Raw genomic sequence first — 16,584 nt, 5'->3', positions numbered from 1 at the left:
TAATAAGATGATTCTGATTGTTTTTCATTTTGAAGGTCAAATTATAAAAGATAGGGAGCTACCTTATCAAAGCCAAAAATCATGAGAAACAAAACTTAACTATCTAAAACCATGAAGAAAGATCCAACCACCATTATCCAAAGTAAATCCAAAACTCTAACTAATCACAAATGTGACTTTAAGTGTTTTAGGTATTTGAGAAATAAACATATTGTTTCAAAATATTTAAATAAAAGGGTTATGATTATGATAAAATAAGAGGAGATTGAATCCAAAAGTAACAGATCCGAGGAGGATAAGATGCCACCACTTAAGGATTGTAGTGAAGTTGAATATTCAATTGATGGAGATGCTTAGGTGATTAGGATATCACTTTAATGTTTATGTTAAAATGATGATGCGGATAAATAAAGGAGAATATCTTTCATACTAGATGTCATGGGGTCGCGTTGCGATGTTGTCTGGTGACGAAAAAGGTTTTTATAATGCCTTCTGATAAGGTGTGGTGTGTTAGGAAGGGTTTTTTAATTTAATCATAAAATTATAATTAATGTTTAGGAGTTCCTCCCTAGTATTATGTTCACTAACAACCTATAGTCTGCGAGAGTCTGTGTAAGGGACTGATTGTGCAAGGAAAAGATGCATCACCTCTAGTGCACCCTACCTAAGGTAAGCTGCATTGTTTTTTGATTATTTTTTCTAAATTAGATTTCTATTCGTTGATCTTTTCTAATGTTCAAGATAAATATCTTTTTATGAGAAATTATCTACCTTATTAGGTTAAATCGTAATCATTCTAAAGTTAAAATTTTAGCATCACATTTATTTTATGTCTTGTATCTTTAATACTTGAGAGTGTATTTTATCATGTAATTTTATACCCTATAGATATTAAAGTCTACACTTAGACTCTTAAAAAAAAAAGAATCTAAGTGGGTTTTTGATATTTTGGCTAAATTTTAATAGATAATCATAAACTGGTTACGATATCTATTTTTGAATTTCTAAAACATGAGAAAGATGTAAACATGGAAAAGTTTTAGGATTTGACTATATGCGTAAAAAAAATATATTTTTTTGAAAAGAGAAATTAATTTAGAATTTTTGAGATTTTTTTGAATTTTTTCAGAGAAAACTAGGTATCGTAATATCAAATTTGTATTTTATAATGTAAATATATACTTGATATTATTCAAAATTAGCAGGAAAACATTTGAGAAAATTATAATTTTTTTAAAGGATTTTTTTGATTTTTTTCTAATAATATAATAATATAATATATATGGACTGGGTCGGCACAAGAAGGATTGGGTAGATCTCGGCCCAACATATTTTTCTTTCATTTTCCTTTTTTATCTAGGCCGGGCCAGGCCTAGCCATTTGGACGAGGCCAACACTGGTTCGGTTTAAAGTTCACTGCATGAACAATGAACATGAATTATAATTCATGTTTACTGTTCACGATGTGAATAGAGAATGAAGAAGAATAATAAGGCTACCTAACACAATGGTGGTTTGGACTCGGAGTAGGTCAGCCGGTGGCTTAGGAGGTGTTAGTTAAAGGAATGGCGGCGACTTGGTGGTAGGCTGGTGGTTGTGTTAGTTTTCTATGATGGAGCTGATGACGGAAGAGCTGGTGGTAATATGGTTCAGAGGCTGGAATAGCGGGGACAAAGAGGGAGAGAAATGGCAGAAAACTAGGGGAAATGACTAGTCTGGTTTTCTTTATACTCAGACCATAAAATCCACCCATATTTACAGGAGATGGAATAGGGTAATCTAATCTACATTAGAAAAAAGTTTTAGCCCTTGATTATGTTTGGAAGGATCCCAATCGTTGATTCAATGTAGTCATCATGAACTATCAAACTTGACAGTTCAAGACTGTCTGAGTTGGTCACTTTAGGTCGGAGCTGAGACTTTTATGGTGTCAATTAGCTTGAATGGTTCATATGAGATTGTAGTCATGGCAATCAATCTTAAAGTGTCATCTTAGAGAAAAATGAAAAAAGAAGATGAAGAGTAATCAAAATGATGCTGTTTTAGTCAAGTTCATTTCTGTCATTTGATTTTTGTTTTACTCATATACATCCCTGATTGGTTTTAAACTTTTAATTTTGTGCAATTGAGTCCCTTGAAAAACATCAATTTTAACCTAGATTAACGCCTTTTTTAATATGGTTCTTCATCTTGGATTTATGCAATTTAACCCTTAATTGCCCTTTAAACTTTCAAGTTTCTTTAATTTCACCCCTAGTGTTTGTCATTTAAGCCTCCATAGTTTGACATGTTTTACAGACTGGTCCTTGACCGGAAAAAACAATGAAACATGTATTTTTTATGTAAAAGAAAGTGAGATTAATATTGCTTATTTTTCTAATATGCCTATGATTTTATTTGTTAGAGACATATTTTAACACTAATAAACTTGATCATTATATTCCTAATGTTTGTATTTTTTTATTAAAGGATTTTAAAAATATTTTCCTTGATGAGGTTTCTTATGGGTTGCTACATATTAGAAAAATTGAGCATCAAATTGATCATGTGCCGAGAGCAACAATATATAATCGACTATCCTATAAAAGTAATCTTGAGAAGATAAAATAACTTAAAAAACAAGTCGAAAAGTTGATGTTAGAGGTGTATAGAAGAGAAAACATGTGTCTATGTACAATTCTAGTATTGTTTGTACCCAAAAAGAATAAGACTTGAAGAATTTATATTGATTGTCGAGCAATTAATAATATTACGATAAAATATAAGCATTTAATTTCTACACTTAATAATATGTTAGATAAATTGCATGGATCCTACGTGTTTTCTAAAATTAATTTCAAAAGTAGATATCATCAAATAAGGATGAAATACAGAGATAAATGAAAAATTCTTTTTAAAACTAAATATGGTTTGTATAAGTGGTTAGTTATGTCTTTTAAACTTACTAACACACCTAATACTTTTATGAGATTAATGAACCATGTTTTGCGCAATTTTATATGTAGACTTATTCTATTTTATTTTGATGATATTTGGATTTATAGCAAGAATGTAGATGAACATGTTGAATATTTAAGGAATGTATTGAATGTTTTGCATAAAAAGTGTTCATATATTAATCTAAAAAAGTGTAATTTTTGAATGAAAAAAATTGTTTTTCTTAGATATATAGTTAATGCAAAAAGAATTGAAGTTGACGGGGAAACGGTAAAGGCTATCCAAGAATGACCTACACTTATGTGAATAACAAAGGTAAGAAGTCTTCATAGTTTGCCTAGTTTCTATAGAAGATTTATTAAAGTTTTTAGCATTGTAGCTATACCTTTAACTAAAATAGTTAAAAACTCTATAGGATTTAAATGGGATAAAGAGCAAGAGTATGCATTTAACTTGTTGAAAGAGAAGTAAATTTTGATCCCATTATTATAATTACTTGATTTCATGGAAACTTTTAAGATTGAACATGATGCCTCGGTAATAGGCATTGTAGCTGTTTTAATACAGAGAAAACAACCTATAACTTATTTTAGTGAAAAGCTCAATGGAGCAACATTGAATTATTTTACTTATGATGAGGAGCTTTACACTTTGGTGAGGGCATTAAAGACTTGACAATATTACTTATGACTTAAGAAATCCACGATCCATTCAGATCATGAATCACTTAAATATTTGAAGGGCTAAAGGAAGTTGAATCAATGACATATCATATGGATTGATTTTATAAAAACTTTCACATATGCGATAAAGTAAAAGCCAAGTAAGAAAAATATAGTCATTAATGCACTATCACAAATATATGTACTTCTTTTAGCTTTAAATGTTAAAATATTAGGATTTGAGTATGTGAAAGATTTATATGTTGATGATGATGATTTTGGCCAAGTATATAAGCATGTGAGAATTTGGTATTGATAATTTTTTTAGGGTTGATGGTTGTGTATTTGAAGAAAAAAATTATTGTGTATGCCTACTTGGTTTATACATGAATTGCTTGTTAACGAAGCTCATTAAAAAGTTAAATGTTTTGTATAAGTACTTTTATTAGCCTAAGATTAAAAGATATGTATAAAGAATCTATAATATGTGTATAATATATAGATAAGCTAAGTTTAAATTTTTATCAGTACCTAAGAAACCTTAGGTTGATATATTTATGAATTTTTTTTAGGTTTGCTTAGGTAAAAAAAGGCAAAAATTCTATTTTTTGTGGTTGTAGATAAGTTTTTTAAAATGACATATTTTATATTTTGCCATGTTAATGATGCAAATAATATAACAAAATTATTCGTTAGGGAGATAGTTCAACTTCATAATGTTTATTGAAGTATTGTTTATGATTGTGATGTTAAGTTTCATAGCTATTTTTGAAAGATTTTATGGGGTAAATTAGAAATAAAATTGTTATTTTTTACTAATTGCCATCCATAAACAAGTGGTTAAAAGTTAATAAGACTTTAACTACAATGTTAAGCTATCATTTGAAAGATTTTAAAGAATTGGAAAAATTGTGTGTTATTTATTGAATCTATATATTATAGTGGTGTGAATTCTACTACTAATTGTTCTCATTTTGAAATTATTTATGGCTTTAATCCTTTAACTCCTTGCAATTTTATTTTTGATGAAATATTTAGTCTTGATGGTAATAGAAAGGCTCAAGTAATGAAGGTCTCCATGAAAGTGTATGACATCAAATAAACAAAATTAATGAGCAATATGCATTCAAAGCTAATAAGCACAAACAAAGTGTTGTCTTTAAACTAGGTGAATGAGTTTGGATACATACACACAATACAAGGTTTTCTAAACATAGAAAATTTAAGTTGATGCCAAGAAGAGATGGTCCATTCCAAATCATTGAAATAATTAATGACAATACCTACCAAGTGGATCTACCAAGTAAGTATGATGTTAGTGTTATTTTTAATATTTATGATATCTCTTTATTTAATGTAGGTGATAAATCAAGGTCGAATTTTTTTAAGAAAGAAGGGATAACATGATCTAAACTACACTAAAGCACCCATTAGAAGTTCCAAATGAGCCAATTACAAGATCAAAGGAAAAGAAACTTAATAATACATTCAATGAGTTTATTCAAAGTATATGGGTCAATGTAAATTTCAAAGAGGTTACAACTTTATCATATGATGATGAGACTTTTATCAATTTAATTTGTGCATAAAAAGGGACTGACACATATACTTTATGGGCTAATTAATCTTGACAATTTAAAGGTTATTTTTCTAATATATAGTTTTATTCTAACCAGAATAATTTTTTATTTAATCATTGGATCATGCTAATTTTTTTTCATAATATTCCACATGCTTTGTTTTATATTGAGTTAAAATTTAGGTTAATTGGACATTAAGAAGACCTTGTGATAAGATCCAAAAGCTAGTATGCGAGAATTGTAATTTTCTAATTGACTTAAGATTCTTTATTTTATTTTATTAATAACTCTTTTATTATTTTTCCAGAATTGTTTAGGAATTTTTACCTATTATAAATAAGGTTATTTAGCTTGTATTTAAATTTTTTTTTATAAATTTTGATTTCAGAATAATTTATTATGTATGTAAGAGGAAATTCTCTTATTTTATTTTTTCATTGAACTACTTTGATATATCAAAGAATTAACCAAGTTTTATGCCATCTTTGACACTTCTCGTTCATGGCTTTTTATAAGCATTGGATGAAGGTTTTGTTTATATAGTCTTGGTGCTTCGATATATATTATCATTGTATGAATCTCAATCACAAATCTAGATTTAGCTTTTTTAGAAAGGGTCAATTTGATTGTGAGTTTTTGAATTTTTTATCCACCGGTTTGTATTAGAGAAGGCATGAACTTGTTAGAGTGTCCGTGTCAATAAAAGGATGACGAGTATCTATGACTGTAAAAAGATGACACATAAATAAAACTCTTATCATAAGTAATCTCTATGCATTCTTCCACTTGATACCTATTATAATATAAATGACTTATCTCACCATGCTTTTTTCTTGAATTCTCAAAACTTATAACTCTATCTTTGAAGAGGTAGGGAATCCTTGTTATCTTTGCTTTCTACTTGAGACTTTAAGGAAGTTAGAATAAAAAAGCACTTATCTTGATATGAGTTTATTGCTTAGATGCTTTTAACAATTATCTATTCTTGAATTCTCAAAACTTATAACTCTATCCTTGAAGAGGTAGGGAATCTTTGTTATCTTTGCTTTCTACTTGAGATTTTAAGGAAGTTATAATAAAAAAGCACTCATCTTGATATGAGTTTATTGCTTAGATACTTTTAACAATTATCTACTTTTCACTTGACTACTTAATATTTATAGTGGGTATAATAAGTGAAACACCGAATGTGTATCCTTCTCAGTCCTCTATCGATGCTCAAATGCCCACTGGATATGGACCAAACTATCTAATGATATTCTATACCTAGTTTATGCCCTTAGTACTCAAATATTAGAGAAATGTCCTATTGGTGCTTGAATGCCATCATTTAATATCAACTAAACTATCTAATAATATTATAAACCCAGCTCATGTCTCGTTTTAATTGGCAAATAACTCAATCCTATAATATAAAAAAATAAAAATCAATAAATACATATATTAATAAAATAAAAATTAAATGATATATATGGAATAGTAAGAAACTTACCATTTAATTACCCCCTTTTAGTGAAACTCTAAAGATGTTAAAACTAATTAAAGCCCGAAAACATTAAAGGCTAATTGGGCAATTAACACATTTATAAAAAAAAAAAACTAAGCAAAAGATATTGTTGAACTCTAACATACAATTTCGTTACGATATCCAATGGCTAAAAATTCATGAGAAAATTTTCGGTACTCTTATTGTTGGCTACATCTTTCATTTTAACTTGAATATTCATATATTGAAGAGGCATAGTCCCAGGCCTCTCTAAAATGAAAAATTACTTAGTTTCAGTTGAGATACTAACGCTGATCTCTAACCGTGTGAGTATTTGTTTGTGTGTGTAGCTCGTCAAGTGAAGCCCACATGAGACTCATAAATACTCAAAAACAGAAATGGAATATCGAAGATATAACACAAAAATACTCAAAAACAGAAATGGAATATCGAAAATATAACACAAAATGCAGGACTTTAGGGTTTTTTTTTTTATCAATACAAGTTATCAATAAAAATAACGGAAAACATTAAATTAAATTTTATAAAACTGTTTTTTTATGGGAAAAAAAAACTGAAGTCAATAAAAATTAATCAATTAAAAAGGGTAGGTGAAATTAAGTGAAAAACAATTCACTTCTTAATATTGGCGAGGGCACACTTCAGTTTCTTGCTTGTTTGTTCATAGATTTTCTTTGAGTTCTTTGCCATCTAATTGTTGGTTATTTGTAAAGTCCTATTTTTCTAATTAATCTGAAGATCTAATTCACCAAAAAATTAAAAATTTCCAAGAGTCTTGACATGAATTCTCTAGGCCCTTCAACCATGTTTGCTTATATGTTTTTTCTTCTCTTTCCCTTCTCATTGGTAAATTCAGCTAAGGATACTCGTGAGGATTTTCTTCAATGCCTTCGCTCGCAAAACTCCAATTCCATTTCTAGTTTCATTAACACTCCAAACAACCCCTCCTATTCATCCCTCTTGCAAAATTATACGCAAAACCTTAGGGTTAGGCCAACCAAAACCCTAGAGCCTCTAGTCATTATCAAACCAAAGAAGGCATTCCACATCCAAACCACCATTATTTGTTCCAAAAAGCATGGCGTGCAAATTAGAATTCGAAGTGGTGGCCATGACTATGAGGGCCTTTCTTCTGTTTCTCCTCTCCCATTTGTCGTTCTTGACCTAATGGATCTTCGAAATATTACTGTTGATTTAGCAAATAAGAGTGCATGGGTTCAAGCCGGAGCAAGTTTAGGTGAAGTTTATTATAGGATTGCTGAGAAAAGTAGTACTCTTGCCTTCCCAGCAGGTGTTGGACTTACTGTCGGTGTTGGTGGTCATTTTAGTGGAGGAGGGGAGGGAATGATGATGCGTAAATATGGCATTGCCGCAGATAATATAATTGATGCAAAAATAATTAACGCTGAAGGAAAAATCATTGATAGAGAATCAATGGGAGAAGATCTATTTTGGGCCATTCGAGGTGGTGGAGGAAATACCTTCGGAGTTGTTGTTGCTTGGAAAATAAATTTGGTCGACGTGCCACCTGTTGTGACTGTATTCAATGTCACAAGAACCTTAGAACAAAATGCCACAAATCTTGTTCATCGGTGGCAATATTTGGTGGACAAGTTTCCTGAAGATTTGGCATTGAGAATTTTCGTAAGGAGAGTTAATTCTAGCCAAGATGGAAACACAACTATACAGGCTGCATTCACTTCCTTGTTTCTTGGTAGAGTTGATAGGCTTCTTCCAATAGTTCAGGAGCACTTTCCTGAGCTTGGTTTGACAAAAAATGATTGCATTGAAATGAGTTGGATCAATTCTACCCTCTACTTTGCTGGAATCCCAAATGGTGCGTCCTTGGATGTTTTGCTCAAGAGGGATCCTCAAGGAAGAATATTTTTCAAAGGAAAATCTGACTATGTCCAGGAACCTATACCTAAAAATGCTTTGGAAGAGATATGGAGAAGGCTTTACAAAATGGATGCCAAGATGGCTGAATTACAATTTACTATTTTAGGAGGGAAAATGAATGAGATTTCAGAATTTAGCATTCCATTTCCACACAGAGCCGGAAACTTATTCCAAATTCATTATGCATTGCTTTGGCATGAAGAGAGCATCAAGGAAATCAATTGGCATATGAAGTGGATTAGGGAGCTTTATGATTTCATGGCTCCGTATGTTGCAAAACACCCTCGTACAGCATATGTCAATTATAGAGATCTTGATCTTGGAACCAACAATATTCATGGCAACTCAACCTATGAAGAAGCTTGTGCATGGGGTCTCAAATATTTCAAGGTCAATAACTTTAACAGGTTGATTCAAGTGAAGGCAACGGTTGATCCAAATAATTTCTTTAGAAATGAACAAAGCATCCCTTATCTCGATCATTATGCAGGATAGAAGAGATCAGGTTGCATGTTCCATTGTCAGGATCTTAAAATTTAAATTTTAAATAAATAATCTCTAAGTCTATGGTTAATATATTTTTGTATTTCAAATAAACATGTTTTAATATATTTTTGTATTTCAAATAAACATGCTTTATGTTAAAAATAATATAAATCATATCATGAGATCTCATTTAAAAACTTAAGTTATTGAGTTGAATTAGTTCTTTAATATAGTATTAGAGTTTTGTTAATCAAACGATCACGAGTTTAAATTTTATCATCCTCGTTTATTTGATAAATATTAAGTATAAAGTAGCATGAATATGTGGAATTCTTCAAATTCAAGGAATTTTTACTTAAAAAAATATATTATAAAATAATATAAATTATATTTTAAAATTTTATAAATTGAATTAAGTTTTCGACACTTAGTATATGAATTGTATATAACCCTAATGAGTCATATGCTTCGAACCCAATTTTTTAATTAAAGTTAAAAGCAGATTTAATTACAACCTAAGCCCAAGCTTCCCATCACTGCCCGGGCCCAAAACCCGCATTGTTTGCCTAATTGTTAAGGTATGGGTCTTAATTTTGATTAAAAAAGAGTAATAGCGTGTCTCAACTTCAGAGGGGTTATGAATCAAATTTGGGGATATACCAAACCATGTTTGACTTTCTTTCCCTTACAAAACACAAAAGATAACTAATAATAATAAATAAATAAAATTAACCATCTAGGTGGTGGCCAAGTGGTAAAAACTTGGGATTAAGGGGTTTGCTTCCTCTGTGGTCTCAGGTTCGAGTCCTTGGTTGCTCATATGATGGCCACTGGAGGCTTACATGGTCGTTAACTTCAGGACCCATGGGATTAGTCGTGGTGCGCGCAAGCTGGCCCGGACACCCACGTTAATCTAAAAAAAAATAATAAATAAAAAAACATGAAAACAAAGTAGTGCAGAACTCTTACTCACATAATTAAGTAACTTCCAGTAAATTAGATAATAACTTGAAAAGTTGAAAATCAAGTTTGTAACTCTAATTTAAAAATAATATTATATTGAAGAATTAAAGATACTAGTAAACAACATAAATCTAGAAATAATCTTATTTTTAAAAATATAAAATATTTAAATAACTTCACGAAATCAGTTAATCTTTTAATAAGTCAACTTTATTATTTGTTCTAACAAAGAAAACATGTTATATCATACAATATATAAGTTTAATTTATAAATTCATAGCTATTGAAAATTTCTACTTACAAAATCTTATATAATAACTTAACTAGCAACTGTATAATTAATGGATCCATTTTTTATTGGAAGCTAATAAGCTTAAACTAGTAATTAACTAACATAAGTGTAATAATACAATAAACTTCTAAATAATATCTAATAGGCCAAAATAAAACTAAATTAATAATAATTATTAACATCAATAAATAAATAAAATATGATAATAAAAACAAATTTTTCATGCTAAAATTTCTTCATAAAACCTAAATTTCTAATTTTTATATATTTTTTTATAGATTGTAGTCCTGTCTTCAAACACATCATTAGCTCTCGTCTAAACAAATTACTCTCGTCTAAACAAATTACTGAACTCACCATGTATAATTAAAAATATTAAGATATCTAGTTTTTAACTCTAAATATTACAACAAATATCATAACTCTAAATATATTTTAAATAGTATATAAAGATTTGGATTTAAAAATATTGGTGCAGTCTTTCGTGTTTGTGATATCAGAGTGATTATATAATGATCCAAAACAAGCATTAATTATGTTAAAAAAAAAAACATGGTAGATATCAAAAACAAAAAACATTCGTTCATGTATGTGAACACACTTTTTGGCCTTCTAGGTTACAAAGTTAAATGTTTCCATTTTGTTTTTTTCTTCAAACTCATGGATTGGGGTGAGTATCTTTATTTATTTATTTATTGCGTTTAAAGTGAGGTGGTATTTTGGCCACCATTCACACGTCATTTCTGTCGCCATTTGACAATGATAATTTTATACTGAAAGGAATGAATACCTAAGTTACGTAGTGCATTATATATTGAAAAAAAAATTGAATTAAAATGGTTAAAGTTATGAGGACCAAATTTTAACTCTAGACCAGTATTGAGCCACTTCTTCTTGCAAACTTTTGAGACCAAATTGCATGATTAGGAAGGAGATTTAACCCTTAGTTTTTTCATCCTTCAATTTTTATTTTTTCAAACACACACACATATATTGGACTTAATAGTTTTCTCTTTTCTTTTTCTTTTTTGCTTGTATATAGGAATTCCAAGTTGTCCAGGAAACATTCATACACTTGATGCATAAAACATATTGTAAAATAAATTATTTACATAAAATAATTGAGTTGTTTTTTAATTTTATTTTTTAATATCTAATTTTATTTTATTTTTATATTAAATTTGTGCCATTCTATCCGTTACCGTGTCTATACAAATGAAACCCATGCACGATTCATATTGGATGCTCTTCTTTCCATCAAATCATGTCATTTTCAAATAACATAAGTGAAATAAACACATGGCGGAATTTTGAGGTTAACTAATTTTTTTTTAATGTCGATGCTCTTCTTTCCATCAAATCATAGCTTTCATTGACTTTCAAATCACGCCATTTACAACACTAAAGAGTATTTTTTTTCTTAGCGGTACTGTCTTTTAAAATAAATAATCAGAAAAACAATACAGTTTAAAAAATAATTAGTGAAATAATATAATTTATACTTATTTTATTGCCATTCAGAACATGATATTTTAAAATATTATGTTTTTCAATTATGATATATATAAATTGTATTATTGTTTTTCAAACTAAATTATTTTTCCATTTCAAAAAACAATGCTAATTTTTTTATAAAAATAATCCCAGAGAAAGAAGTACTCATGTCACTACAAATTAAGCAATTCCATGAAGAGTTTTTTAAAAAAGATTAGTACAGCTACAAATTTTTGTTAATAAAATAGCACAACTAAAAATTTATTATAAAAATAGCATGGTATGTGAGGACATGCATGTTTTAAAGGATGAGATAGACTGTGGAAGAAAAATGCGAACGTGTCGATTTGTACAAATAATGCAATGAACCTCCTTTGATTGGTTTTGTTTTCGAAATAACAAAACAAAACCCATTTGTTTTCCAAAACGAGCATTTGTCATTTTTTGTTGTTTCCAAAAACCAGATTCAATTTTAAAAATGACACCGTCCAATTATTTAAAAAAGATATTCATGTGTTTCACGCTTATCTAATTCAATTCAAAAACGTCATTTTATCTTAAAAAAATTATGTTATTTTTACAAATAAATTTTTAATTTTTTTAAAAGTAATTTCCTACTATACTATTTTTTTTTTATAAAAAAAAACATTGTTTATTGAACGAACGGCCAATCCACAAGGTTGAAATAACTTGATACATAACACTATAAAACAGTCCCCGGATCACTTTTAAATGTTTATCTACTATTTTATTTTCTCTGGATTCAACATAAGGTTCATTGCACCTTAAACAGTGATTGATATCCTTTCTCCATCCTTATATCCTGTCCAGTAAATGTTCAAAAGAAGGTTCAACGGACAAATGTGTGTGAGGATGTTTAAAAATTATATAAATCATGTATTAAAATTTTATTTAATAGCTTAAATTATTACACTGGAATGATTTTTTAACTTAATATCAAAGCTAGCTTACTTGGTGTTTTTTGCTGCAATGGACTCTAAGAACACTCAAACCATGGACTCTCGCATGACTACAATGATTACTTCTTCTGCTGCACCGATCCCTTCCTTTATTGCTATCCCTTCCTCTGTTGTTGTTCCTTTCTTTAGTGCGTGTTTGTTCTCTGGTGGATTTTCTTCTACTATTGTGATTAATTCTTCTACTATCATTATCATCGCCTTTGCTACTGTCTCTCTGCCTCTCATGGCTGCTGTTATTTCTGTTTTTCAAAGGTTGTTATTCCTCTATCAAATACTCAACATATAATAATCTCTTTAAAATCATTAAACATTAATTTCTTATATTGAAAGATGCAGATGAAACCTTAGTTATTATGCCAAGGAGTATACTTTTTTGTTAATGGCTCTTTCTCATGCCCTCCTACATATATTGCATGTGCTGACATGCCTATGTCTATTCTCAATCCAACATTCTTGTCATGGAAACAATAAAATTAATTGATTATAAGTGTTATTTTATCATTTTTATGTGCTAAAATGCTACATCTAGTATTAATTGCCAGACATCCCATAACCTCTAGACAACCCTTGAAATTGTTATTGCTTCACCTTCTAACTCATGAATTATACAACTTTATGATGCCTTCCAAGACCTTGGGAAGAATGATGATTATGTTGGTGCTATTTGTAAAAAAACAATGTTTTATTTGATACTTGTGTTAATCAGTATGTGACACTCAACATTGTGAGTATGACTAGTTTAGAACCTTATATTTGTATTGATCAGCTATATATTGATGATTGTAAGGACCTTGTTCTCTCTTATATTTCTTATTCTAAAATTCACGCACCTAAACATACATGTATCTTATCTAATATCCTACACGTCCAATGCATTAAAAAGCCTTTATTATCTATTCAAAAGTTCTATTTAGAAAATAATATGTTTTTTGAATTTCATTTTTTTATGTTTTATGTTAAAGATCTAATAACCAAGGAGGTGGTTCTTTCTGGTTAGAATAGAGGTGGTCTTTAAATTATATAAGAGTCTTCTGCAATCTTATTACCCTGAGCCTTCTTGTTTGTTTGTCTCTCTACTTCTATTGATATCTAGCATTGTTGACTTGGGCATCTTAATTCACACATTTTAAGTTTTTTAGTGTCAAATAAAAAGGTATCATGTACATCAAAACAATTTCATTTTAATTATGAAGCTTGTCCATTAAGAAAATCATTTCTTTTGTCATTGGAACTTATAGGTCACAAAACTTCTACACTCTTGAATTAATTTTTAGTGATATTTAGGGACATTTTCTTATGTTGTTCTTTAATGATTTTTTGTATTTTGTTATTTTTTATAGATGTTCATATAAAGTATATTTTGTTTTTTTTCTTTGGTTGCAAAATCTAATGTTTTCAATATTTTCACCAATTTCAAACTCAAGTTAAATGCCAGTTCTCTTTAAAACTTAAAGTTATTCAAACAAACTAGAGAGTTGAGTATCACAAATTAAATATATTTTCTAAAAATTATTGGTATTCACCATCACTTAATTTATCAGCATACTTATAATAGAATGACATGGTTGAACATGAAGATCTACATATTGTTGAAACTAGCCTCACCCTTTTGTGTCAATGTAAGGCTCCTTTAAAATTATAGAGTTATGTATTTAAAACTTCTATTAATTGATTAATCACATGCCAATGCATGTTCTCAATTACAAAATACTTTTGAATGTCTTTTAAAGTTGATACCTGCTTATAGTTTTCTTCGCACTTTTAGATGTATATACTTTCCATTTCTCCATCCATATAATGCTTATAAGATCATTTTTAGCTTTTCTTGTTGTGTTTTTCTTAGTTATAACACTTCCTACTTAGGTTATTAATGTCTTGATTTATCTTTTCAACGCATTTATATTGCTTTTTATGTAAAAATTCATGAAAATACTTTTCCCCTTGCAACTTTTAAATAAATACACATTTTCCTTACATCACAAACCAATACTTTACCACACCAATTAACCCCTTTATCACCTATTTCTTGATACATTTTCCCTACATCTACTGCCCCTATTTTGACTAATTCCATGAGCAATAACCTGTATCAATTATCTCCATATGCATGCCTTTTCTTTTTTTTATCAATGTTCAGGTATATGTTTTGCCTTATCATCTAAGCATGTCTTATTTGTTTCACTTTCCTTGCCACAATCTAGTTTAGTGTTGGATAGTTCTCCTGCAAGTCCTTCCTCTTGGCTTATTTTAGTCTTGGATGCATCACCAATAGGTTCACTTGTTGTTTCACCTTTTTTTTTAATTTAGTCATTTATCTCTTGAAATTTTCTCTTTAGCAGGTCTTAGACAATGGTGTTAACTTCTCTTCATTGGTTTCTCATCAACACTCCATGGTTCTTCAATCATGACAACCCAAAACTACTAATCTAAGTGTTTTTTCTACCTCGTGGGATTCTGCCTTCTCTAACCATAAACTATCCACTTTCCAGAATGTTAATTATTACTTGGCATGGCAAAAAGTTATGCAGCAAAAAATTCAGCCCCATACAATAATGGCATATAGACCTTAAATAGCTAGCTAATGGTAGTATTAAGAGATACAAAACATGGTTGGTTACTCGTGCATTCACTTAGCAAGAGGGGATTGATTATTCAAAGACATTTAGTCTTATGATAAAGCCTACCATATTCCGGTTAGTACTTACAATTGTTGTTTCTTATCATAACCCAATTTTGGGTTATTCCCCAATTTTGATCCATATTTTGATAATTTTTTAGAAAAAAATCCAAAAAATAGAGAAAAACAATGAAAATCCAAAAAATACATTTTTAAACATATTTGCATCATTTTTAGCATTTTCAACATCATCTCACAAGAATTTAAATTTTCAAAGATATTTGGAACGTGTTCAACTTTTAACGTGTTATTTTTAAAATCATTGATTTTTCTTATTGAGTTGATGTTGATATTGCTTGTTTTCAAAAAAATACAAAAAAATAAAAAAATCAAAATTTACAAAAAAATAAAATTGAGGGATCAATTTTGAAATCCAAGCAACATTTTGCCTATAAATAGCAACCTTTAACACGAAGAAAGGGCAGGGGCAATTTTGACAAAAAAAAAGGAGAAAAGAAACCCTAAAAAACAAAAAACCCTAACATTTTTCTCTAAGAGCCGCCGCCTCCCTCACCCCCTAAAACCTATCAGCTTCGTCGGATGATTTCTCACTCGTATACCGTTGGATCGACGTGAAATTTGACTATGTTGTGCGTCCCTATATTTACTACATCCTGACCGGAGCGATCATTCATATTAGAAATCACGAGAGAAATATTACCATTTGAATATTTATGGACAAACCACTCTCGGAATAGTTAGAGCCGCTGGCCTATTTCTCCATTATTCACCGTTGGATCAACCTGAGTTTTGGATATGTGATGCGTCTGGTTGTATTTCTCATTCTGAACGGTGGAGATGAGATGAAACCCATCCAAAAAGGTGTTATGCATGTTCAACAGTGGCTCGCCAATCTCAGGTCAGTTTCGGTCTAACTCCGATCTAGGGAGATCCAACCGTTAACTCGGGTTGATATTTGGATATATGCTGCATGAGATGTTGGTTTATCATTTCACCGTGGGATTTGTTATTGTTTCAATGGTTGATGAGTAATGGGCGTCGGAAGCTTTGCCCAGAATCTGCATGGCTTCCGATTTGAAAACCCAAATCACAACACCCACCGCCGGCGATGGAAGACAGAGAAGAGGAAGACGGCCGATCTACTGG

General features: G+C 29.9%; 1 protein-coding gene across 1 annotated transcript; it reads left to right on the top strand.

Moving 5' to 3' along the window:
• The first annotated feature begins 7,466 nt into the window (after window positions 1-7,466).
• Window positions 7,467-9,080, top strand: LOC105136834 (tetrahydrocannabinolic acid synthase-like). The gene has a single exon (XM_011042331.1). The coding sequence runs from the start codon at window positions 7,467-7,469 to the stop codon at window positions 9,078-9,080; it is 1,614 nt and encodes a 537-aa protein (XP_011040633.1).
• Window positions 9,081-16,584: the final 7,504 nt, after the last annotated feature.

The sequence above is a fragment of the Populus euphratica genome, unplaced genomic scaffold (assembly GCF_000495115.2).
Source record: "Populus euphratica unplaced genomic scaffold, PopEup_1.0 scaffold62.1, whole genome shotgun sequence".
Lineage (NCBI taxonomy): Eukaryota > Viridiplantae > Streptophyta > Magnoliopsida > Malpighiales > Salicaceae > Populus > Populus euphratica.
The sequence above is the reverse complement of the archived record's forward strand: the minus strand, read 5'-3'. Positions and strand labels throughout refer to the sequence as shown.